At 46.2% G+C, this 23702-nt stretch overlaps 5 protein-coding genes across 5 annotated transcripts; 4 read left to right on the top strand and 1 right to left on the bottom strand.

Annotated features, from left to right (window-relative positions):
* Nucleotides 1–128: 128 nt before the first annotated feature.
* Nucleotides 129–4385, top strand: LOC120649566. Its single transcript, XM_039926400.1, has 5 exons — nucleotides 129–702; nucleotides 1077–1767; nucleotides 1842–2098; nucleotides 2182–4146; nucleotides 4231–4385. Exons 3-4 carry the CDS (start codon nucleotides 1967–1969, stop codon nucleotides 4135–4137), a joined length of 2088 nt encoding a protein of 695 aa, XP_039782334.1. The 5' UTR covers nucleotides 129–702; nucleotides 1077–1767; nucleotides 1842–1966; the 3' UTR covers nucleotides 4138–4146; nucleotides 4231–4385.
* Nucleotides 4386–5560: 1175 nt separating this feature from the next.
* Nucleotides 5561–9880, top strand: LOC120649565 (inosine-5'-monophosphate dehydrogenase-like). The gene is made up of 4 exons (XM_039926399.1): nucleotides 5561–6634; nucleotides 7358–7537; nucleotides 8688–8945; nucleotides 9474–9880. Exons 1-4 carry the CDS (start codon nucleotides 5642–5644, stop codon nucleotides 9543–9545), a joined length of 1503 nt encoding a protein of 500 aa, XP_039782333.1. The 5' UTR covers nucleotides 5561–5641; the 3' UTR covers nucleotides 9546–9880.
* A 2976-nt stretch (nucleotides 9881–12856) lies between these two features.
* Nucleotides 12857–15959, top strand: LOC120649564 (tubulin beta-7 chain). Its single transcript, XM_039926398.1, has 3 exons — nucleotides 12857–13407; nucleotides 14586–14855; nucleotides 14972–15959. Exons 1-3 carry the CDS (start codon nucleotides 13014–13016, stop codon nucleotides 15643–15645), a joined length of 1338 nt encoding a protein of 445 aa, XP_039782332.1. The 5' UTR covers nucleotides 12857–13013; the 3' UTR covers nucleotides 15646–15959.
* A 724-nt stretch (nucleotides 15960–16683) lies between these two features.
* Nucleotides 16684–19331, top strand: LOC120649563 (dihydroceramide fatty acyl 2-hydroxylase FAH1-like). The gene is made up of 7 exons (XM_039926396.1): nucleotides 16684–16983; nucleotides 17666–17731; nucleotides 18059–18151; nucleotides 18231–18427; nucleotides 18513–18618; nucleotides 18754–18900; nucleotides 19002–19331. The coding sequence occupies exons 2-7, from the start codon at nucleotides 17681–17683 to the stop codon at nucleotides 19116–19118; spliced, it is 711 nt and encodes a 236-aa protein (XP_039782330.1). The 5' UTR covers nucleotides 16684–16983; nucleotides 17666–17680; the 3' UTR covers nucleotides 19119–19331.
* Nucleotides 19332–20076: 745 nt separating this feature from the next.
* On the bottom strand, nucleotides 20077–23578 carry LOC120649558 (alpha N-terminal protein methyltransferase 1-like). The gene is made up of 8 exons (XM_039926386.1): nucleotides 22952–23578; nucleotides 22708–22846; nucleotides 21905–21963; nucleotides 21546–21665; nucleotides 21348–21449; nucleotides 20848–20902; nucleotides 20553–20650; nucleotides 20077–20463 (listed from the first exon to the last, which is right to left on the bottom strand). Exons 1-8 carry the CDS (start codon nucleotides 23177–23179, stop codon nucleotides 20335–20337), a joined length of 930 nt encoding a protein of 309 aa, XP_039782320.1. The 5' UTR covers nucleotides 23180–23578; the 3' UTR covers nucleotides 20077–20334.
* Nucleotides 23579–23702: the final 124 nt, after the last annotated feature.

Raw genomic sequence — 23702 nt, 5'->3', positions numbered from 1 at the left:
ATGTGGGGCATGTTCCGAGTGGGGCCGGAATGTCGGTGAGGTGATCGGGTTTGTGATGCGAGCTGGGTTGTGGGACCCGGAGGGCGGTGGACGGGGAGAGGTGTGGTGTGGTCGTGTGGAGGCCAGGGTTCAAAATTTCGGTCGGTTTTCGGCGAAATTTCGGTATTTTTCCCGTTTTCGCTAGACACCGGGAACAGAAATTTCGGTAGATTTCGGGATTTTTCGTTTCGAAATTTAAAAATTCAAAAAAATTTGTAAAAAAATATGTAAAAAATATGATAAAAAACTAGGTATTTTTCTGAGCGAGTAGCACTTGAAATAATTGAAATATAAGTTGATTTGGTTGGTTAAATTGACTAAATGGGTTCGGACCCGTTAACAATTAAGAGACCCGTTAACATTTATAACCTACCCAACGCCCGTGACTCCGCCCACGGCCTTTCCCCACTCCCCTCGTCGCTCAGCTCTGCCGCTCCTGCGTTCCCCATGCCGCCCGCCGCCGAAGCAGGTGATTCCGGCGAGGTGGACCGAAATTTCGGCGGTAAGGAGGCGGATTTCGGCCGGTATCCACCGGTATCCACCGGATCTCTGGGCCGGGAAGGCGCGGCGGTTTTCCGCCAACATCCCGGGCGGATTTCGGTGAAATCCCGGCGGAAAACCGCCCCTTCGGGCCGGATTTTTCCGCGGACACCGGAAAAAAAGGTATGAGATGTTATTTTGTGATGGTGAAGCTTGTTGTTGTTGATCTAAGTGAGTTAGTTTTGATAAATGATGAACTTCATACTATTTTTGCAATGGGGAAGCTAGGGTTAGAGGGAATGTTAGGATTTGTTAGTTGTTTTGATATTCTAGCGACAATGTGAAATGTAATGTATAGAAAAAATTATTCCAACCTTTTGGATATGAGTTGTATTCAATATTACTGATGAAATTAAGAGCCGATTGATTCATGTCACCTAGGTAGTAAGTGATATAGAATAGTATGTAACCATAAAAGTATTTATATATATGGACTTGCATTATGTTATTATATGATATTCATGAACTTACACCGTGCTATTTTTCTGTAATTGTAGGATAATGCCAGACGTAGTGTGGGAGCATGGCCAAAAGGTCGGGGTGGTTTCAAATGCAAGTATTGCAGGGAGGAGAAGGGTGGGGGAGGAGCAACACGGTTCAAAGAGCATTTGGCACATAGGGGGAAAGATGTGAAGGACTGCCCTTCGGTTCCGACCGAAGTTAAGGAATTCTTTAGGGAGCAGTTGGACAGGAATAAGGTTAGAGCAAAAGCAAGGGCCCGAGAAAGAGTGCTGAGGGACCAAGCAGCAAGGGGGCGGCACACTGACCTAGAGGAGGAGGGTGGCCAGGGGCACGACGAGGATGCAGAGCTACAGGCTGCCATACACCAGTCCCGCCAAGAGTATGACTTTATGCAGCAAGCTGGGCCACGATACGAGAGGGGTGGCGGATCTGGAGCTGCTTCTGGATCTAGAAGAGGTGGTGTTGGAGGCAGTGGTGGACCACAGCCTTCGATGTTCAGAAGGAGTCAGTCACAAGTCCCCGAGAGGGTTAAAGACTACCACCTAGGTTTGAGCAGTGCTCCACGGCAGCAAAGGATTGATACCGGCCCATGGACTGTCAAGGGGAGGACATCAAGAGAGCTTCTAGGGAGGGCATGGGCGAAGGCGTGCCATGCTGTCGGTATTCCCGGCCGGAAAGTCGATGACCCATACTTTAAAGCTGCGATCGTGGAGACCCAGAAACAAGGTAACAATGTATATTTTGAGCTACATTACATATCCTTCATTGTGATCTTAATGCTTTCTCTTCTATGACCGCAGGTGTTGGAATCAAAATACCATCAGGGAGGGAGATAGATGGAAAATATTTGGATGAGAATGTGAAGGAGATAGAGAAAGAGATAGAGAAGTGGAAGAACTAGTGGGATGAATGTGGAGTCACGATCATGTGTGATTCGTGGACGGGGCCTATGCGTAACTCGGTCATTAATTTCTTGGTGTATAGCGGTGGCACCATGTATTTCTTGAAGTCCATCAATGCGTCCGACAAAATACAGGACCATCAATACTTGTTGAAGGTAAGTCCATGTATCGATGCATTGTTCTCACCTTGGCATAAAATATAGAACCATACGCATATCACATTGGCAATGTTGTGCAGGAGATACGAGCAGTGGTCATGAAAGTGGAGCCTCACAATGTGGTGCAGCTTGTCACGGATAATGGTTCGAACTACAAAAAAGCCTGCAAAATTCTCTGTCACGAGTTCCCTACCATTGCATGGCAGCCTTGCCTTGCCCATACCATCAACCTTATGCTGAAGGACATAGGGAAGTGGCCGGAGCATGATGCTTGTATTCGAAGCGCGCAACGAATTTGCAGCTGGCTCTACAACTCTAATAGTTTACACAGCATGATGAGGGAAGCCATCGGTGGAGAGTTGGTCAAGTGGAATGTAACAAGATTTGGGACCAACTACATGTTCCTTGAAAGCATGTATAAGAAGAAGGACCAGTTCATGACATGGTTAGTGTCACCTGAGTTCCGACGGTCCCGCCACTTCAAAAGTGAAACTGGAAGGTACATTTACGAATGCATCACAAGTCTTGAATGGTGGGCGAATATGGAGTATGTGATCAATGATGTTGAGCCTCTGTACATGTTTTTGAGATTTGCTGACACAGACAAGACACCTAATTTGAGTGAGGTGACAATGGAGTATCAAAACATGAGGCAGACATATGCCAGCAAGTTCAGCAGTGACTACCCCCGGTTTGAAAAGATCATGGCTGTGATAGATGCAAGGATGACCACAGTGATGTCAGGCACATATATGGCCACTGCTTGTGCTCTTAACCCTTATGTGCAGTACAGTTTGGGCACATCACAGAAAGTCATGGCAGTAATGCGCAATGGTCTGGAGAAAATGTTGGATACTAATTCAGCAGCAATTGCATTGCAGGAATTTGAAATATTCAGGATGAAGCAAGGTGAGTTCTCTAGTGACATTGCTAGGCGAATGGCCATTGACCGGGAAACTTCACCAGCTGCTTGGTGGGCTACATTTGGGGGAGATACACCAGTGTTGCAAAGGGTCGCCCGACGCTTGTTGTCGCAGTGTGCAGCCTCTAGTGGATGTGAAAGGAACTGGAGCACATTTGCTTACATCCACACCAAACTGCGCAATAGGTTGAGCCACCAGAAATTGGACAAATTGGTCTTTGTGAACTACAACCTCCGCTTGCGTCTGCAACGTGCTACTAGAGGGGTCGATCCATATGACTATGATCCAGTTAGCAGTTTCATGGATCTTTCTTTGTACCGGCAGTCATCAGCAATTCAAGATTGGATGAAGCAATCAAGGTCCAATGGAGACCCAGCATTTGATGAAGACTCAGACTTCACTGACACTCCATTGCCGAGCCAGATGTTCACTGACATAGGCTCTTCTCATGGTCACGATGAAGATGTGGAGACATGGGCCGAAGAAACAATTGGGGACACATATCTGGGAAAAAGGAAGACTAAGATTGGTCCCGAAATGAGAAAAGGGAAGAAACCACGCACTGAGGAGGAGTTAGGTAGTGACGATACCACACCTGAGCCTAGTGGTGGTGAGGACATTGGTGATGATGATGATGATGACGACGATGATGATGATTCCAGTAGCAGTGAAGGTGATGGCAATGATGGCAACGAAAGTGGTGGTTATCGTATATCTCCTACTATAAGATTCACTGGGGAGGAGGACTTCACCCATGCAACACAAGATACAGATCATGGAGCACCTACTTCACAACGACAAACAACATCGACACAGCGACATGGTCGACAGGCCCCACTTGCATATGATGAAGATAGCTCCAACTCTGCCTCCAGTGGTCAGTACTACAACCCTTACAGTACTTCTCCCCCTGCAGGGGGCTTTCTGTGGCCACCACCAGGGGTGGTGAACCCGCCACTTCCGCAGGCAGTTGCAGCATTGCCTTATTTGGATTATCACGGCTACCTACCATATGGAGCTCCACAGTTGCAATATCGCCCACCTACGTACGTGTATTTGCCACCAACAGACGAGCCGTATGAGGGACCACCGGGAGAGAGATTTGAGGACTGAAGAATGCAGGTACTTATCCTATCAACAGAACTTATCTATACGTTTTGCTTCATCTACTTATTCAATTTATTTCACATAAATATTTAAATGCAGAGAATATGCTACATGGATTATTCTGGACTATGTCTTTGCCTCTGTTGTATCTTTCGATTGTAATAATTCTAAGGGACTTTGGATGTATTGCGTTCTATGTGTGGACTTTGGACATGAGTTATGTGTAATAATTCTAATGGACTTTGGATGTATTACGTTGTATGTGTGGACTTTGGACATGAGTTATGTGTTAAATGGTGTATTTGTCATTGTTTTGTGGAGTTATATATATGTTATGCATTATGAACTGTCAATATACACATAATCAGGGGAAATTTTGCCAAAATTTTCAATTTTTCCATATATACACATCATTTTCTGTTAATTTGCATCATTTTACGGTGACAAAACCGAAATTTCGGTCGAAATAACCGAAATTTCGGTCGAAATAACCGAAATTTCGGTCGGAATCACCGAAATTTCGGTCGGGATTCACCGAAATTTCGTTTTTTAAATTTGAATTCTCTTTCCGTTCGGAATTAGCGAAATTCGGCGAAATTTCGGCCGAAATTTCGTTTCCGGGAGTGGGCGGGATTCGGTAGAAAAACGAAAAGGTGAACCTGTGGGTTGGACGGCCGAGATGGGTTGGGTCGGCTCTGAGTGGACCTGTGGGCCCTTCAGCGGAGCCGTGATGAGCTCGGGCTCTTTTGTGATTTGAGATCAATATAAAAAGAGGACAAATTCGATTGAGGCATAGAGAAAAGTTTGAATTTGGAGAGTCAGTCTTACACGCGTGGATGAAATGAAATGGTCATTATCGTGGCCTTCCTTGCGTTGCGTCTCAAAAATGGGTAGAGCGGGGAGGTACCAATTCCATTGCCCTTATCATGTCGAGATTCTTTCGACCCACGTGGAGCATTTTGGTATTTACCGGAAAAGGAAGAGGGCGTGGTGCTACATCAGCACCAACCGAGTAAAGTTCTCATTAGTTTGGGTTGTATACATGGAGCTAAAGCTATATCGAAGCTTGGCCAATGTGGAATCTGAAACCGAGGTGCCCAAATTGGCCACTCAAGTTTAGACCAACACGTACCTCTACATCTGACCGAAATGTGGCCGAGTTACCAAACTTTAACGAGACAACGAACATGACTTTTCCGCAAGAAAATTTGTATCATCAAGGCATATATTCGTGGGTCATCATCGGCAAATAGTGGTCCATATCGTCACGGCCCAATTCGGCCCCAACTGTCGGCCCAGCAATCCTCTGACAGAACGGGTGGGGGAAAGATCGGGCCCACGTGTCATCGACTCATCACCCCGCTTTGCTACCCGCCAAACAAATCCCTATCCACGGAGCAGAGCACAAAAACAGCGCGCTCCGCCACGCTCCTCACGACTTCCTCCATTCCCACCCTCCCCGCCGCCACCGCCGCCGCCGCCGCCAAAACCCTAAACCCCACACCCACCGATGGCGGCGAGCCGCGCGGACCTCGCCGACGACGGCTTCGCGGCGCCGCGCCTCTTCTCCCAGGGCGTCTCCTACACCTACGACGACGTCATCTTCCTCCCGGGCTACATCGGCTTCCCCGCCGACGCCGTCGACCTCTCCACCCGCCTCTCCCGTCGCCTGCCTCTCTCCATCCCCTGCGTCGCGTCCCCCATGGACACCGTATCCGAGGCAGCCATGGCCGCGGCCATGGCCTCGCTCGGCGCCGCAGCCGTCGTGCACTGCAACACCGAGACCGACGCCCAGGCCGCCATCATCCGCGCCGCCAAGTCCCGCCGCCTCCCTTTCGTGTCATCCGTGCCCTTCTTCGCCCCGTCCTCCGCTCCGACGCTCAACGATTTCGCTGGCAATGAATACGCCATTGTCACCGAGCGCGGGGATTCGCTCTCCAGGCTCGTCGGCGTCGCTGTTGCAGCCGATGCGGCCTCTCGTGAGGTTCCTGCCCCTGTCTCGGAATACATGCGGCCCGCTCCCCGCTCAGCATCCGCCTCCTTTGACTTCGAGCAAGCAGCCACCTTCCTTGCCGACGAGGGTTTGGATTACGCCCCTCTCGTTTCTGACGACGGCGAGGTTATTGACCTGATCACCGCCAAGGATGTCGAGCGCATCCGGAGCTATCCCAAGCTAGGCAAGCCATCGCTTGGATCGGATGGGAAGTTCGTAGTTGCGGCCTCCATTGGGACCCGTGAGGATGACAAGCGAAGGCTGGAGCAGCTAGTTAAGGCGGGGGCAAATGCTATCGTGATTGATAGTTCGCAGGGGAACTCCATTTATCAGCTTGACATGATCAAGTATGCAAAGATGTATCCAGAGGTGGATTTGATCGGAGGCAATGTGGTGACAATTGCACAGGCGCAGAATTTGATTCAAGCCGGTGTGGATGGATTGCGTGTTGGAATGGGTTCTGGCTCAATTTGCACTACCCAGGAAGTTTGTGCTGTTGGAAGGGGACAGGTATGGAACCATTAAAATTCTCATAAACTCTTGTCTCTCAGTAGTCCAACCAATCAGTTTGCTGTCAGCTTACTTATTTTAGCTTGCTGTCAAATTAGTTCGTTACCTCGGATCTAGATCCTCTACCATTAGTAGGATCAGCATGCAGCGTTTTTTATTTTGTTGCTCTCTGAACTGTTGTATGCTCTGAAGTTCGTTTAGATGGCTGTGACCAAGTTGGAAACCAATTTTCTGTTTTCTTACAGGAACAGGATACTGTAAACATCCTGAAATGTTTGCTATATTAATCATAGGCATCCAATTCTGATTTGATAACATCAGAGCATCTACTGACTTTGCCTTTCTCAGCTAGGCAGGGAATGTGCAATCCTTGTTTTGTATGCTTAGAAGACACTTGTAGATACTTAGTCTAATTTTAAATTACCTTTGAGCTTTTATGAAGTATATATATTAGGATATTGAAAAGCATTGGAAATTGTTAGTAGGTGATGTACCCGTTCACTCATATCTTTCAAGGGCATTAGATTTGTCAAGACCTGCTGCATTGCTTTCTTTTTCTTTTCAGAAGTACAGTTTGGTGTGTGTTTGTGTAAAATGTTCCTCTTTATTTCCTCACATAGTCTTGGTAGTCTGCATATGGTATATGGTAAATTTGTAATACAGACACCAAAGAAGTTCAGTACTGCTACTTGTATTTGATGCTTCTTTGTATTGGTGCAACAGGCTACAGCGGTATATAAGGTTTCATCCTATGCCAAGGATCACAATGTACCAGTTATTGCTGATGGGGGAATTTCAAACTCTGGACATATTGTGAAGGCTCTGTCACTTGGGGCATCCACTGTTATGATGGGAAGCTTTTTAGCTGGCAGTCATGAAGCACCTGGCACTTATGAATACAAGGTATACATATTGTATTCATATTCTTTACAATTCTGGAGCAGGGTTAAAGTTTCATTATTGCTTTTTGTTTAATATGTTTACCATAAACAGAAGGTTCCAATGCCTTTTGGGCTTTGTTGTTGACTGTCAAAGTCCCTAGAGCCTTGTAGAAAGTTAGAGACTTGATCCATAAAGATTGCATGCCTTGCACATGCAGATGTTCACCCCATGAGATCACTGCACTGAAAAGTTCCTTTATGCATAAACAACAGCTCGATCTAATTAGATGGCATTAAAAGCTAACAAAAGTTCAATAAAAATTTTGTGTATACAATGACACGGTGGTACTTGGATGTATTTCTTCTAAATCTTGCATTGTTCATGGGTAACCACATTGCTAGAATATCAGTTATTTCAGGCTGCAAAAACAAAGTAGAAATTCATTTGATAAACTGTTGAATGAAAACATCAATAGCGTTTTAAATCTGGGCTTCAGATGAGGTTACTATGAAACAATAGCTGGTGGGATACCCAGTATAGTTTTTTTTCATGTCATTTTTCCTATTACAGTCTGTGCTGAGAAAGTAACCAGTTGGCTTTGTTAGCTTTTTCTTAGGGAGCATATCTGTTTACACCTTATAAGTCATCATTTTTATTTTTGGAACTGTTCGAATTAGTAGCGTGGATAGGTGCCTTAGGTCTCTGTAATTTATTGTTTTAATGTCATATATAGTATATAAGCCTCACAGCTAGATAACCTCATTCAGTGTCTAGTAATGTTTTTGGACAAAGGCACACTTTATCACTCATTCCCTCCATTGCTGGAAGTTCTATTAGTTTGGCCTGAATCAAGAATGTTGAAAAAACAGTTGTAATAATGGATTATAGCTGCTGCCTGTGGCTATGCTATGTTGTCTGATTTTGCAATGTGGTATATATGGTTGCTAGGACCATGGACTCCTGGAAAGAAATTAAAATTAAAATCAGTGCGAACTCATTTGCATTTTGTGTGTCTATTCTTTTACTTTTGTATCTATCGTATAAGTAGTTTCTAAATTGGTAACTAATTTTGATCTGCTATGAATTTGTTCTATTCTATTTCCTGTACATGCAATTGCACTTACTCTTTCATAAAAATGTTGAATTATAACTCTTGAGATGTTTCTTTTAGGACGGCCGTCGAGTAAAAAAGTACAGAGGCATGGGATCTCTTGAAGCGATGACAAAGGGGAGTGATGCAAGGTACCTTGGTGATACACTGAAGCTCAAAGTTGCGCAGGGAGTTGTTGGAGCAGTAGCTGACAAAGGTTCCGTTCTGAGGTTCATTCCTTACACAATGCAAGCAGTTAAGCAAGGATTCCAAGATCTTGGCGCATCCTCATTGCAGTCAGCTCATGATCTTTTGCGGTCGGAGACTCTTAGATTAGAGGTATGTTCATGCTGCACAGTAGTTATCTTCCAACATGTTTTAGATTTTAATACCAATCACTCAGATTGGAGAATTTCATATTTTGGAGAATTTCATATTTTTATTAACAAAGAGATTGTAAAACGACTAAAGTTAATCTTTGGTACTATTATGTTTATTTCGGAACTGGCTCTGAATTCCAATAGATTTTTTAATGGTCATTAAACCATATGAATTATAGAAAGGTCAAAATGTTGGAGAAATGAGTTGGATAGGAAGAGAGAGTCCGAGTTATAGTGGATGGAAATTGGGAAGCTCCTCACGCGGAGTCTCATCCCTGCTTGTGCTGTTTAGTTCCAGAAAGCAAGCTGCCTAATTTAGCCTTTTCCATGATATGGTTATGGTAGTTCTGTATCCATCTTCATTTCTGAAAATGTCTGAAAATAACCGAAAGTTGAGCATCTAACTAAGAGGTGGAAATGAAAACAGTTTTTCTATTCTTATGCCGATAGAGGAACTGATTTGATCTTTACTGGTTGTCGTGACCAGGTGAGGACCGGTGCAGCCCAGGTTGAAGGAGGAATCCATGGGCTGGTCTCATATGAGAAGAAGGTATTCTAGTTCCATAACCAAACATGGAAGAGTTGGAACAAGAGTGGTTAGCTGCGGGATATGGAAGCTGACAATGCTGTTGATGATCCTACCTGCCAATCTTTAAGCTCAGCAGCTTCCCTGCAAATCCTGTCGAGTTGGGCAGCAAGTGTAGCATCTATGTAGCGTGATAATAATCCTTTATCATAAAAATGGTCATATGAACTTTTAACTGAGCCCCAGATTTTGCTAAGACTGGTATTTCATGATTGGATCTGGTGATCGCCGAACTTTTTCCTGCCGTTTTGAATTTATCACCATGTTGCAGCCCTCTGTTTGAAAATATAAAATGCGGATATAGTGCATCTTCGTTGTTTTCTTCTCTATTTTGGTGAGAGTCAGAGAATGTTGCCATCCTGGTACGGAGAGTGTGTTGTGCCATGTACACTTCAAACTTCAAAGGCTTTGATTCGACAGATCTGAAATGATCGACCAGATGCAAACATCCTGAGTTGCAACTGAATACACTCAGTTTATTCAAAGCTTTTGAGCAAAAATATCTAATCTGCTAAAATAGTTTTGTGAAAGAAAACTCGGAATTTTAGCATGTACGGCTACAAATACAAATTTGACATAGTATAAACAAAACAAAAAAAAATGAAGTAGTTGTATTTTCCTGCATTTTAAAATATTGGCACTCCACAACTTTCCCTTTTCACGCGCTCTGCATTAGGCTTCTTGATCACACTAGGCTCAGTTTCACATCACATGTTTATACATCAATTAGGAGCATTAAACATAGACTTATTAATAATTAATTTTATAAGTCGTGACTTAATCACGAGACAAATCTATTAAATCTAATTAGTCCACAATTTGACCACTAATTGATACAGTAACCATTTGCTAATTGTGCATTAATTATACTTAATAGATTCGTCTAGAACTCTAATTGTGACTTATGCAATTAATTTTATATTAAGTTGGCATTTTAACACTCGAACTGATATCCAAATATTCGATGTGACCGCAACTTAAAAAACCAAACGAGACCTACATGCACGTCGCCAGTCTTGTACTCTTGTACGAGGAGAAGGCCATTCAGGTTCCATCGACCACTAGACCTGGGCATGGGTCACCCGACCCAACCCGCCCGAAAAAAACCCGACCCGACCCGAGCTACGTGGCGGGTGGGCGCGGGCCGTATTTTTTGACCCGCAACAATCAACGGGCCGGGCACGGGCCGTGATTTTTGACCCAAAACCCGACCCAACCCGAAAAACCTGACCCAAAGGCCAAAAAACCCGACCCAACCCGAAAAAAAACCCGACCCGACACGCCCGCGCAAGGTGCACGGGCCAACCCGACCCGACCCGGTAATAGGTACGGGTCGGGCGCGGGCCGTCCTATGCGACCCGTGACCCGACCTTGACCCGACCCGAACCCGACCCGACCCGACGTTTGCCCAGGTCTATCGACCACCAATCCATCAAGAACTGGGACAAGAGTAGTGGTTAGCTACATGGTATGGAAGGTGGCGCGATGCTGCTGATCATAACATTATCCTCCTACCTGGCAATATTAAAGCTCAATGGGCGGCTTGCCAGCTAGGTCTGTCGAGCTGGGCAGCAAGTTAACAATCCTGTAGCATCAGGCCGAAGTGAACTGTGTTAAGCTTCTCCGGTTCTCCCCCACAGAGCAAGGCTGCTGCTATGCTCCAGCTCCTCCCATGATTGGATCTCCCTGACCGCTGTACTTTTTCTGCCTCTGCTCAACCAATCATGCCATCGTAGCGAGCAGGTAATGGAGACACTCCAATACTCCATCGTCATGATCAAATGTTTAGCTTGTACTTGCAGCCACTCCGCCCCCAGCCATTAGTTGGTTAGTGCTGCCACCCTCTTGTTTCCCTACCGGAGGCCCCAGCCACATCAGGGTGTGTCGTGGGGTGCTGGTAATCGGTCCTTGTCACTCGTCTAAGCAACAGCTACGTCTGTTGACACGGTTGGAGCATCGACCGCAACAAGCGCAGCAGGCAGCAATCGCTAACAAATCAATCGACCGCAACAAGCGCAGCAGGCAGCAATCGCTAACAAATTTGCTGATTCTTTCGATCAGGATCATTTCTGAATTTTGATAAGATATGGCAGGATCCGCGTGCGACGCAAACTTCTCTGGCGGCCACAACACCTGATCACGCTTGCTGGTGGGTCGTGGCTCTTCTTCCCTCGATTCAAGCGTTGTGATGATGTTTCGGTATCTCTACCACTGCTGGCCCCAGAGTTCTTTACAGATAGACTACTACGGACTAAAGCCGCAAAGAATTGGACTTGAGAGTCAGACTAACCGTTGCACTGCAGATGTATTTGGGGTTGGGCCCCCTCGGGCGTGGGCCCTAGGCGGTCGCCCCTCCTGCCCAGAGCCGGGCCCGTTGACACCCAGGCGTTTGCTTGCTTGCATTACGGGTCAAGCATCGCCATCCGGCTGCCTAGAGCTGCTGATCGCTGTTCCTTCAGCGTCGCTGGAAAGAGGAATCCACAGTGTTCAGACGTTCAGTTCAGCACTTCAGCTCTGCTCAGGTAGGCTTGTCTCGCTGCGGGTGGGCTGGAGTTCGGTTACGCCAGGGCCAGGCTGCCACGGGAGCCCAGGGGCCAGGGCCATCCCCCCTAGCGGCGGCGGGCGGAACTGAACCATCGGTCGCAGGTTACCGCCAGCCTGGACCCGATTCGCCCACATCAGAAAAATACCAACTATATAGAGCAACTTTAACAGATTGATCTTTTCTCTTTTTTTTTTTCATTTTTTCTCAATATACAGGATTGATGTTGAAAAAACTACTCCAACAAATTGATTTTTCATCTCCTTTTCTCTTTATTTTTTCTCAATCCTCAATAATTTCTCTCTAATCCCTAATAGAATGAGGAGACATCTCCCCTTCCATATAGAAAAGGGGAAAATCAATCTGCTGGAGCACTTTTCCATATATATTAAAATTGAGAAAGAAGATTTCCTATATAATGAGAAAGAGAAAAAAAAAGATCAATATGTTGAAGTTGTTCTAAGTCGAGATAAACACAACGTCCAGAAAGTTCCCATGAAAAAACAAGGAGAAACCGGGTGAACAAGGCCTCCTAGCCGTCCGATCACAGAACGCACGGCGGAAATGGACAGCAGGGCGACCCCACTGCCAGCCACAACACGTTACTCCCCATCCTCACTGCAGCTGGGCCCGAGGCCACATCCCCCGCCGCGTCCGGCCTGCTCGCGGCCCGGCGGCCTTTCCCACCCACCGCCTCCACCCCAACGGGCGGGCGCCCACCACAAGTCCACAACCCTCTCGAACCCCACGCCAACAGCATAAAGCCCCATTTCAAATCAGTCCTCACCCAAACCACAAGCACACCAGGCACCCGAGTCCCGACCCCGTCCGTGCGCCGCTCTCCCCCCGCCGCCGACCCCAGCCGCTCCGGCGAGCCCCCAGCGAAGGCAGCGTCAGCCATGAGGGAGATCCTGCACATCCAGGGCGGGCAGTGCGGGAACCAGATCGGCGCCAAGTTCTGGGAGGTGATCTGCGACGAGCACGGCATCGACGCCACGGGCCGCTACGCGGGGGACTCGGACCTCCAGCTCGAGCGCATCAACGTCTACTACAACGAGGCCAGCGGGGGCCGCTTCGTGCCGCGCGCCGTGCTCATGGACCTCGAGCCCGGGACCATGGACTCGGTGCGCTCGGGCCCCTTCGGCCAGATCTTCCGCCCCGACAACTTCGTCTTCGGCCAGTCCGGCGCCGGCAACAACTGGGCCAAGGGACACTACACCGAGGGCGCCGAGCTCATCGACTCCGTCCTCGACGTCGTCCGCAAGGAGGCCGAGAACTGCGACTGCCTCCAGGGTATGGTTCCACCCAATCCCATCCCTCGCGCTCGCTGATTTTTGTTCGATTTTCCTTTGGGGGATAGCCGGTTAGTGTTAGATCCGGGAGCGGCCGCACATGTGGGAGTTCAAACCTAGTCCAGATCTGGGTTTCTGGGGGTGTTTGTGAATGCAATTAAAATCTGTCTCGAATTTACAGTTCGGCGGAGTGCCCTTTATTATTTGCATTGCTGGCCAGCTGTAGTCGTTTTTGTCTTTAATGTCAATGTTCATTTAAATGGTCTGACTAATTCGCCAAGTAATATTGTGCTGGTTTGTTAAGCAGTTAGCCTCTAGGTAGGTTGTTATAGCTGTGAATGAATTGAAAGTAATTGCTGGTTGTTGTGGATCTGGTTAATTTTCTACGTCATGATGAGCTGACGATTGGTCATTTCTGTTATTCAGTAAGCTTGTACAGCCCGAGTCAGATAACTTGGAAGGGATAGTAGTTACACTGTTTTTTTCCTATGGTTTATTTGTGGTTATATTGGCACTGTTACGATTGAACTTTGTAGACCTGTTCTAGTCAATATGTTGATCTCAGTGATAGGCTCTGGTTGATTCATGTTTTGGTTGAACTCCTGTAGCTTCTTCTAGGCTCAGTAGCTGGACCAACATCAACTGTCGGTAGGATGAATATTTTATTCCTTTAATCTGAGTGTTTGGATGTGTTATTATGGAGTTCCACTCTGGCACCCTACAACTGCTAATGACCTGTTTCTATTAAAAAAATAAATTAAATATTGTGCCATAGCTGGATTGAATTCTTTGGCCAAACGCCCGACAAGATGGGTTCCTTGTCTTCATGGAGAATAAATAAGGGCTCAACAATATATCTTTGTAATCTAATCCCTTGGTTATTGTTTGCTATGGTATAAACTATGTAATGCCCAATCCAGGTGAAATATTCTTTTAGCATGTCAAGATTGGTTCATGGGCTACCAAAGCATGGTGGCAGGATGCTGTGATGTTGACTAAATTTAAATATCACTTAACTTTTGTAACATTATTGATGATTGCTCACAAACTCTGTTCTTGTTTAATGTGTCATGGTAGTGACATATTGCTAGCTCTTTGACACCTTCGGTTGCCTTTATATCTTTCCTGCTAGAGTACTTTTTGTAGATAATTGAATGACTCGTTTTGATTTACATACAGGTTTCCAAGTTTGCCATTCCTTGGGAGGAGGCACTGGATCTGGCATGGGCACCCTTCTTATTTCTAAGATCAGGGAGGAGTACCCTGATAGAATGATGTTGACCTTCTCTGTATTCCCATCACCAAAGGTTTCAGATACTGTTGTGGAGCCATACAATGCTACACTTTCAGTTCACCAACTTGTTGAGAATGCTGATGAATGTATGGTGCTTGACAATGAAGCTCTGTATGACATATGCTTCCGCACGCTAAAGCTCGCCACCCCTACCTGTAAGTTAATCCTCACTAATTCTTTACTTGCTATCAATGATATCTCTGGATTTAATAAGCTGTAATTTATATTCAATTTGAAAAGTAGGCACTGATAGTGGTTTCCAACAATGCAGTTGGTGACCTGAACCATCTTATCTCTGCTACCATGAGTGGTGTCACATGCTGCCTGAGGTTCCCCGGTCAGCTCAACTCCGACCTGCGCAAGCTTGCTGTGAACCTCATCCCGTTCCCCCGTCTCCATTTCTTCATGGTTGGCTTTGCGCCGCTGACCTCACGTGGATCCCAGCAGTACCGCGCCCTCACCGTCCCTGAGCTGACTCAGCAGATGTGGGATGCCAAGAACATGATGTGCGCTGCCGACCCCCGCCATGGCCGCTACCTCACAGCCTCAGCCATGTTCCGTGGGAAGATGAGCACCAAGGAGGTGGATGAGCAGATGCTCAATGTCCAGAACAAGAACTCGTCCTACTTCGTGGAGTGGATCCCCAACAACGTTAAGTCCAGTGTGTGTGACATCCCACCCAAGGGGTTGAAGATGGCAGGCACCTTCGTCGGCAACTCCACCTCCATCCAGGAGATGTTCCGCAGGGTGAGTGAGCAGTTCACCGCCATGTTCAGGCGCAAGGCCTTCTTGCACTGGTACACTGGGGAGGGGATGGACGAGATGGAGTTCACCGAGGCCGAGAGCAACATGAACGACCTGGTCGCAGAGTACCAGCAGTACCAGGACGCCACTGCCGATGAGGAGTACGAGGACGAGGAGGAAGAGGAGGCTGTGGCCGAATAGCGATAGCTCCGGTGCCCTTTCCATGGCCTCCGTCAGCCAGGTTGTGTCCCTGTGAATGGGTGTGTCTTCTGTGCTTCTCGTGGCTTTGCATGATGGATTTTGATCACGTACGTTGTCGTCGTTGAGGTCGCTTCTGTGCTCTGGCTGCGGTCCCAGTAATGTACGTACTGTGTTGTAATAGGTCGCCGTCCGTTTCTGTTCTGCATCCTTGGTCAAGTAGCTTGCGGCTTTGGACAGCCAGTGCTCACCTTGAGCTGGCCGCCTGTAATTTCTGACGATTATTGGTAGTGAGTGATTTCTTCTCATATCTGTAAGTCTCTGTCAATCTGCATCCGCTTCGTTCACTCTCTTCTTGTGCGTCCAAGAGAAGGCAATCCGTTTCAGGTTTGTTGAACTGCTCAAGATCGCGCCCATCAGGAATTCCATCAGAATCGGTCAGAAACCGCAAAGTCTGGTACAGATCGGATCGCCTGAATCCTGATCTGAAACCGGAACCATCCGCCGGTCGAGCGCACATGCAGTGGGCGCCCCAGGCCGCAGCAAAACCGCCTTGCCCAAGGCCGGGATCGCTGACGAGTGACGGCGGCCGAATTTGGGCCAAGGAATCGTCTCCGGGAGGGGATTTTTGCTCTCGCTGCCGCTTTCACGTGCTCCGCCACATGTGCCGCACATGGCACTCGAAAAGATCCAACAGAAACGAGGATCTCAAGCTGTGCGTTCGACGCATCAAGATTTTCCCGAGCTCCGAACGTCCCATTAAACTACTTTTTAGAAAAGGCCCAGTAAAATTAAAAACCTTCAAGCATCCGGTGATCTTGCACCAGCCTTGCCAAGAGACGTGTTTTGTTTGCCACAGCTGATAGCTCACTGTGCACTGTCGCCCAACACGTCACAAAATTCGCGCACAGCACAGCAGGGCACAGGCCACTGCCAAGCTGGCGGGCGGGTCCCACCCCACCCAGCCCCCCACCCCATCAGCGCCCCCCTCTCCTCTATTTGAGAGAGCGAGAGCCCTTGGCGGATCACTAATTATAGACGCGCCCCCGCAAAAACCCGCTATTTGCAAGACGCGGGCGCAGCTCAGCGCGGGGGTGTGGGTCCGGCCGTTCGGCTGTGGCCCGGCGGCAGAGAGACTGGGAGGGCGGGAAGGCTAGGAGGGAGGAGGCCGAGTCATTTTGTTTTGCCGGATAGCCCCCTGCCTTCCTCTCTTATTCGCGCCCCGCCCGAACGCTCGCGTCATCCGCAGCTGCCTCGTCGTCCCTCGCCCCTTCTCTCTCGCCGCCCGGGGAGGCGAAGGGCGCTCCGGCTCCGGGGAAGAGGCCGCCATTGCTGCTGCCGGTGAGGTCTCCTGAACCCCTCTCTCGATCCCGTAGCGCTGTTCCGGGTTCCGCGTGATAGGCCTCGCGGCTGCATTGGTTACCCGCGCGATGGCGCGCGCTGTTCCGTTTCGGTAGATGTAGGACATTGCGGGGAATTTTTTTGGGATCTTCGTGGTTCATCGATGGTGACTCGAGGGCTGTGCCCCTTTTGACCCGAAGTGTTGGATCTAGGCCGAGATTGTTCTGCCCGCATTTGCTGCGACGGTGCTGTAATTTTGTTCAGATTTGTGTCAAACATTTGCCTGCAAGTTTTTTTAAAAGAAAAATCGTATAAACACTAGAAGCACACTCGTGTAACACTGAAGTATTGGTTGCCAAATTCGTGTGACATCCACTGTGGTCGGTTAAGTAAGGAGATACAGATTGCCTGTTGTGTGCTGGAGCCACATGCTGATGATTGCTCAGTCAGAGGAACCCTGTCGTGGGCAGGGGGGAAAGGTGGTAATCATGATATCCACATTTGTGTTTAGGCCTGATGCTTGCTAGTTGTTTGGCACGTCTCTCCATTGTTATCACAATTGGTTTTGGTCATTGCCTGTCTCGTCGCGCAGGAGTTGCCTCTGCTGTGGAAGACTGTATTTTCCTGAACCCGGCTTTAGTATTAATTATTATTGTTAGTGATGTGGAATTTTCTGCTGCAGCTCTGAGTGGGGAAGATGGTTGTCCAGGAGTTCACAGTTGATCTCAACAAGCCTCTTGTTTTCCAGGTATGTTTTTGCTCTTAGTTGCTTCACTGCGACAGTTGTTGTTGGTCTTGTGAATCTTAGTTTTCCGAAACTACTCGTGAAATTATCATGCGCACTTTGGAATTTTAATTGCTTTCGAGTTTGTTCCGTGCAACTTTGGGTATTTGACAACCAGCTCGTGTTAGATTGTGTTTTCTTTCTTAGCAATAATTGTGGTAGACATGGTGCTTATGTATATTGTGAAAGAATCTCATGTAGTTGTAAAATCCCGAGTTTCTGACAAGATGCACAGTTGCTTCGCAGCTAAAATAACCTTGTTCGGGTTGTATCTTAATTTTGTTGATGAAGGTTGGCCATCTTGAGGAACGTTACCAGGAATGGGTTCACCAACCTATCGTCAGTAAGGAGGGTCCTCGTTTTTTTGGAAATGATGTCCTGGAGGTAATGGCGCATTCCATCGTATTGATGCATCGAGGGTTTTGGTACATGAACTGTATTAACAAAATTTTTTAATGTCCAGTTCTTGACCCGCACAAAGTGGTGGGCTGTGCCAACCATATGGCTGCCTGTTGTTTGCTACTTGTTCGCGAAATCTATTTTGATGGGCCATACCGTTCAGGAAGTAGTTCTGATGGCTCTGTTTGGAATATTTATTTGGACGTTGATTGAATATACTTTGCACCGCTTCCTATTCCACATTGAGACTAAAACCTACTGGTAAAAATACTTTCAACTTTCAAGTTGTCAATGTCTTATCATGTCTCCGTTCTGCTTTTCCAATTGTTGCTGATGCAATTTGCAGGACAAACACTGCACATTACCTTCTTCACGGATGCCACCATAAGCACCCAATGGACTCGCTCAGGCTTGTATTTCCTCCTACTGCAACAGCGATTTTGTGTTTCCCGGTATGGCCTTGAAACTGTCATACATGCAACAAAAGTACAGACACTAAACATTGAATTGGATTTGATGAACTGGAACTTCTGACCATTTAAAATAAACATGACCAATTGAACTGAACTGTGTTATTTTATTTTCAGTTCTGGAACCTTGTTGCGTTCTTTGCAACTCCATCTACCACTCCTGCATTGTTTGCGGGTGGTCTACTGGGATATGTGATGTATGATTGCACTCACTACTACCTGCACCATGGACAACCATCCAAAGACCCAGCGAAACATCTCAAGGTGAGGGCATAATAGATAATACCACTTACATTCTTGATCCATCCAGCTGTTCCATCGAAAAGCCCATAGGTTTTGATTCTTCTCAACTTCCCTTTATGCAGCGGTATCACCTCAATCACCACTTTAGAATCCAAGACAAGGGCTTTGGCATCACCTCAACGCTCTGGGACACTGTTTTCGGTACATTACCACCATCGACAACCGGGAAGAAGAACTGACGCACATAGCACAATTCTTGGCATGAGATTCTAGGGGATTTGTAATATATTCAAGCTAGGTACAATTCTAGTTGTCTTGGTGCGATGGGTTCCGCATGTCCATTCAGTTCATCCTGTGTACCGATTCTGTTGATCTATTCTGATGTGAAGTGATTTCGTTGGCTCAACATTCTATGCATTGCCAGCGGTCTACAAAACCGCCTGTTAGGCTCATACTTCTTTCTGTTTATTTTTCAAAATTAGATCATTTCTTTCCCCTCCTATTCCCCCTGGGTCCCCATCATGAGTTGTCTGAGTCTGACAGCAAGGAGCGTTAGTTGGAATAATGGGTGTATCTGATGGAATATTCTGGATTTCTGGGTCTGCATTTACAGATTCAGCAGCATGGCAAAAGGTGCGAACAGCTTCGGGAAGAGTTAAGAGACACCAACAAAAAAAAAACATTTTCATGAACCAACAATTCTGTAGTTTGACATTGACCCCGTTGGGCTGCTCCAGAGTTGGCTGCGCTGCAGCTAGCGTGAGCTGAATTCCCCCACCCCCAACCGAGCTGCCGTTCGGCTGCTGCAAGTAGCTGCAGCGCAGCCAACAGCCGCAGCCAGCCGAACATCACGATTATGTTAACTAAATATTACACTTAGGTAAGTGCTTCAGCACTGTCCCAAAACGTTAAGACCAAGTTAAAATGCTCATTAACTACCACATTTACAATCAAAACCACTACTACGCTACTGATTGTGCTACTTTGAGTTATACCTATTTGTTAATCAAAAGGGCATACGCCAAATAGAAGGTAAGAACAAGATCAGCATATTGAATCGTATATAATTCAGAAATTTGGAATTTGTAATGGTAAATCTGGAGAAGACTCCACTTGTAGGTGGCACAAGAAATGCACTAAAACTGTAGAGGTACTACTAGACATTGTTAGGAGATGGGACGGTAAAGCAGGCAAGCATTTGATTCAGAACTTTAGCATATTCCTCTCAGAATAATGTGAACATGCACTCTGCATAGATCATGTATTTCAAAAATAGTAGCCAGGCGATACAACATCAGTTGAGATTTAGAAGTACAAATTATCTCAAAGAAAATTTTAGCTTGTATATGAAACAAAACTGAGACTGCGAAATTGATGTCCTAGAAACTTTGACACTAGTCAATACATGATCAGACAAATGAGTTGGCCCATCAGCCCACCGAACAGGGGCATTTTTCAAGAGCGGATCATTCGAGGTGAGTTTTTAGGTCGCCTTCTCTTTCCACTATTCTGTATTTTTGGTTGACTGGTCACAAGTGCATACATTTTGACAGCAAATAGTTCCTTCGGAAGCTCCTTCTGGTCCTGTTTCATTCGCAGGATTAGATGAATGATGATGGAAAAGATAAACAATGTAATGTAACTAAATAACATCGGCACTTTTGAACATTTACCTTAACACTGAGGATATATAATCCACACTTTTTGAATAGCTCCCTAAAGTATTGATCGGATCTAGTGACACTGTTATCCACCTTGTCTAACACAAATCCTGAAAAACCAAACATTGTGTTCTTTGAGAAACATCAAGAATCTGGTCTCCTAAAAGAAGTATAACATTAGAGAAAGATCAATCATATAACATTAGAGATAATGCCATGTAGCAATTTCTAGATGAGTATTGTAGCCATTTTCACAAGAAAAGTACGCTGCGGTAGATAGACAGGCTATTTGGTAAAGCAAACTCACCATTTCTCGCAATGTTCTCTTTCAGAACAAAAAATCCATCAGGTTTGAGCCCAACCTGGAAAGAACGTTACAAGTGTATGTTTAATTAGAATGCATTGATATCTGAGCTATGGTAGTAGGCGCACAAACAATAATAGTTGGAAGGCTTCATTCAATTGAACTATAATTAGGCCTAATGTAAAAAAAACAAGTAAGGTTACAAAGTGAATGGCATCTAAAGGTGGACTGGCGTTATCTTAGAACAAAGTTTGATATCCAGCTAGCAATACAACATTTGTTCAGGTACTATCTCCAAAATACACAACAAAATTATCTACCAGTGCACAAGAAGTTCCCCTGCAAGCCATTATTTCCACAGAAAAAATCTGTAAATCTGAAACTATGGTACAACACTTATTTGTCTATACAAGTGTTAAGATTTGCCCAAGTACAACCAACTATATCAACACAACCCAACAAAGGAAAAGACTGTAGGATTGAAAATAAATTAATCAAGTCACCTTGGCACGATTAAAAAATGAAATAAAATCATCATCAGGAAGTTGCCCTATGCACCACTGAATCCATATCACATCATATCTTCCTTCCTCAGGAGTAAAGTCCTGAAGCAAGAAGTAAACTAGATTATACATGAAGAATAGCATAACTTTTCAAAGATATCTAACCAGTAATAATGATCTATGGCTATGGGTACCAACCTGAAGAGGCACACAGTAAAAGTTAGCAGCCTTGTGTGAGTCTTCTCCTTGGTCCATATATCCAGTAAGATTTTCCCGTGCTGCTTCAAGAAAATGAGATACTGGTTCGACAAGATCAACCTGAATAGCCAAATTCAAGTTTTCAATAAGGGCCAAAACATACAAATAAGGCGCAACACAAATTTTACAGATAAATCATAAAAAAATTAATTCCGTACATAAGAGAAGAATGGAAGTATGTTGTTTCTCGCCAGTGTCATGGTACGGTATGCCTACAGCTACAAGGTGCCGTGTATGTGCAAGCATTTATCTTCCGAATGAAACATAACCACAAATCACCGAAGAGAAGACAAGTATACCTCATTGAAATGTCTGAGAAGAAAATTCTTTGTAACACGTCCAATACCTGAGCCACAGTCTGCACAGTTTGAGAAATGACAGATAAGAACATTGCAGATTGCACACACTGGCAGAGCCTCTTTGGGGCCATAGTGGGCTCCGCACCCCCCCCCCCCCCCCCCGTCCTGGATAATTTTTCAAAGAATCTACAGACCAGCAATTTGTATTTGACACTACTCCTACATATCTGCATAAAGGATGGTAGCCTATATTTACTGCATAAAGGATGCACTACTCTTACACCTCTTTGGAGCCATAGTGGGCTCCAGCCCCTCATGCATAAAGGATGGTAGCCTATATTTACTGCATACACACTACTCTACACATCTGCATGGCTGCATGCATGTATATTCTCCTGTCCATTTTACTTTCATCAAGTAGTTCATTTGCTTTGTTTGGATATTAGTACTACTGCACACCAGTGCCAGTCCATATTAGTACCAATTAGTTAATCATCAGTTTTGCCTGCTTGCCTACTGTACTTCAGATTTGCTTCTTTATTTTCTTTCTTGCTTCTAAAGTCTAAACCTCAAGAGCTGCTTCTCCAATAAATCATCTATTTCCTACTAGTTTGTATAATTCTTATTTAGAGCAGGTGTTAATACTAGGTAGTAGGCATGGCAGCTCCGCCACTGATTGCACATAAGGATATAAACCGAACATTACACAGTAACTTCCACAAAATGAGGTCAACACAACAGAACTCACACAAAAACAAGCTTGTACCGACTTTAGTCATAGCCTCCTTGCAGTAATAACTCACCAAGGGCCACGAGATGACGCTTCGCGGTGCCGAACCGCTCGGCTAGGAGAGGGCAGAGGAACGCGTCGCTGCCCTTGACGTCTGCGTCGTTCACGCACCCGTACCCTCCCAGGACCCCCTCGGTCGACGCCTCCACGCCCTAGGCATCATTTCGACAAAGTTTTAAGCGAAATTGTCAGCAATGAGTACGCCTTGGGATTGGGGGGTTCAGGGTTTCCGGGACGAGGAAGAGTGGGTGCTTTACTTGCCAGTAGGCGATAGCCTTGGAGTACCACTCCTTTCGCTTCCCTTCGCCGCTCGCCTCCTCCCCGGCGCCACCGTTGCCTGCAGCGGCGGCGGTTGCGGCGGCTTCAACTTCCGCGGCGGCAGAGGTCGTGGCGGTGACGGTGACGGTGGAGCCGATCTCTTCCGCCCACATCTCTGTCGCGTTGCTGAAGATGCGGCCGGCCGAATCGAATCCGCGGGAATCCATCCCTCCGGCGGCGGCGGCGGCGGCGGCGGACAAGTGAGAGCCGCTTGCGCGCGTGCTGGAGAAGGGAAAGGGTTCAAATCTGCTGTTCCAGTTTGGTAGGGGCCTTTTAGCATATAAATTAATATATTAATAAGCGCTGCCGTGCTTGTTTTGTGATGTCCCTTTTGTAACAGAGACCTTGAGGACATACGATTTTGCAAAAAGGAAGTTTCTACAGGTCAAATGCCATTGCATTGCAGCGACCAAAGACGACAGAACATAAACCTTTTGGAAAGAAATATGGGAATATATATTGACAATTAAGAGCTTATCTTCACTCTTCAGGCTTCAGAATCCATATTATTACAGTATCACCAATTAATGTCTTGCAATATATACTCCTCGCAAAACTTAAAGCATTAGTTGACGTTGAACAAAGTACAGACACGAAATTTTGTCACAAGTATACAACATTCTCATGCTCTTATCCAAAAAAAACAACAAGAAACATATATGGAGCGATCCATAAGGACACAATAGGGAT

This window comes from Panicum virgatum, chromosome 9K, assembly GCF_016808335.1.
Source record: "Panicum virgatum strain AP13 chromosome 9K, P.virgatum_v5, whole genome shotgun sequence".
In the NCBI taxonomy this organism is placed as follows: Eukaryota; Viridiplantae; Streptophyta; class Magnoliopsida; order Poales; family Poaceae; genus Panicum; species Panicum virgatum.
The sequence above is the reverse complement of the archived record's forward strand: the minus strand, read 5'-3'. Positions and strand labels throughout refer to the sequence as shown.

What these genes read in the sequence shown, in the direction of transcription:
- LOC120649563 (XM_039926396.1), top strand. Translation starts at nt 17,681, where the DNA reads ATGGTTGTCCAGGAGTTCACAGTTGATCTCAACAAGCCTCTTGTTTTC. An exon ending in ACAAGCCTCTTGTTTTCCAG is followed by an intron (nt 17,732 to 18,058) that starts GTATGTTTTTGC and finishes TTGTTGATGAAG; the next exon opens with GTTGGCCATCTTGAGGAACG. An exon ending in TTGGAAATGATGTCCTGGAG is followed by an intron (nt 18,152 to 18,230) that starts GTAATGGCGCAT and finishes TTTAATGTCCAG; the next exon opens with TTCTTGACCCGCACAAAGTG.
- LOC120649558 (XM_039926386.1), bottom strand. Translation starts at nt 23,179, where the DNA reads ATGGATTCCCGCGGATTCGATTCGGCCGGCCGCATCTTCAGCAACGCG. An exon ending in GCGTCATCTCGTGGCCCTTG is followed by an intron (nt 21,964 to 22,707) that starts GTGAGTTATTAC and finishes CAAACTGTGCAG; the next exon opens with ACTGTGGCTCAGGTATTGGA. An exon ending in CATTTTTTAATCGTGCCAAG is followed by an intron (nt 20,903 to 21,347) that starts GTGACTTGATTA and finishes CGTTCTTTCCAG; the next exon opens with GTTGGGCTCAAACCTGATGG.
- LOC120649565 (XM_039926399.1), top strand. Translation starts at nt 5,642, where the DNA reads ATGGCGGCGAGCCGCGCGGACCTCGCCGACGACGGCTTCGCGGCGCCG. An exon ending in GTGCTGTTGGAAGGGGACAG is followed by an intron (nt 6,635 to 7,357) that starts GTATGGAACCAT and finishes TTGGTGCAACAG; the next exon opens with GCTACAGCGGTATATAAGGT. An exon ending in CTGGCACTTATGAATACAAG is followed by an intron (nt 7,538 to 8,687) that starts GTATACATATTG and finishes TGTTTCTTTTAG; the next exon opens with GACGGCCGTCGAGTAAAAAA.
- LOC120649566 (XM_039926400.1), top strand. Translation starts at nt 1,967, where the DNA reads ATGTGTGATTCGTGGACGGGGCCTATGCGTAACTCGGTCATTAATTTC. An exon ending in ACCATCAATACTTGTTGAAG is followed by an intron (nt 2,099 to 2,181) that starts GTAAGTCCATGT and finishes AATGTTGTGCAG; the next exon opens with GAGATACGAGCAGTGGTCAT.
- LOC120649564 (XM_039926398.1), top strand. Translation starts at nt 13,014, where the DNA reads ATGAGGGAGATCCTGCACATCCAGGGCGGGCAGTGCGGGAACCAGATC. An exon ending in GAACTGCGACTGCCTCCAGG is followed by an intron (nt 13,408 to 14,585) that starts GTATGGTTCCAC and finishes ATTTACATACAG; the next exon opens with GTTTCCAAGTTTGCCATTCC. An exon ending in AAAGCTCGCCACCCCTACCT is followed by an intron (nt 14,856 to 14,971) that starts GTAAGTTAATCC and finishes CCAACAATGCAG; the next exon opens with TTGGTGACCTGAACCATCTT.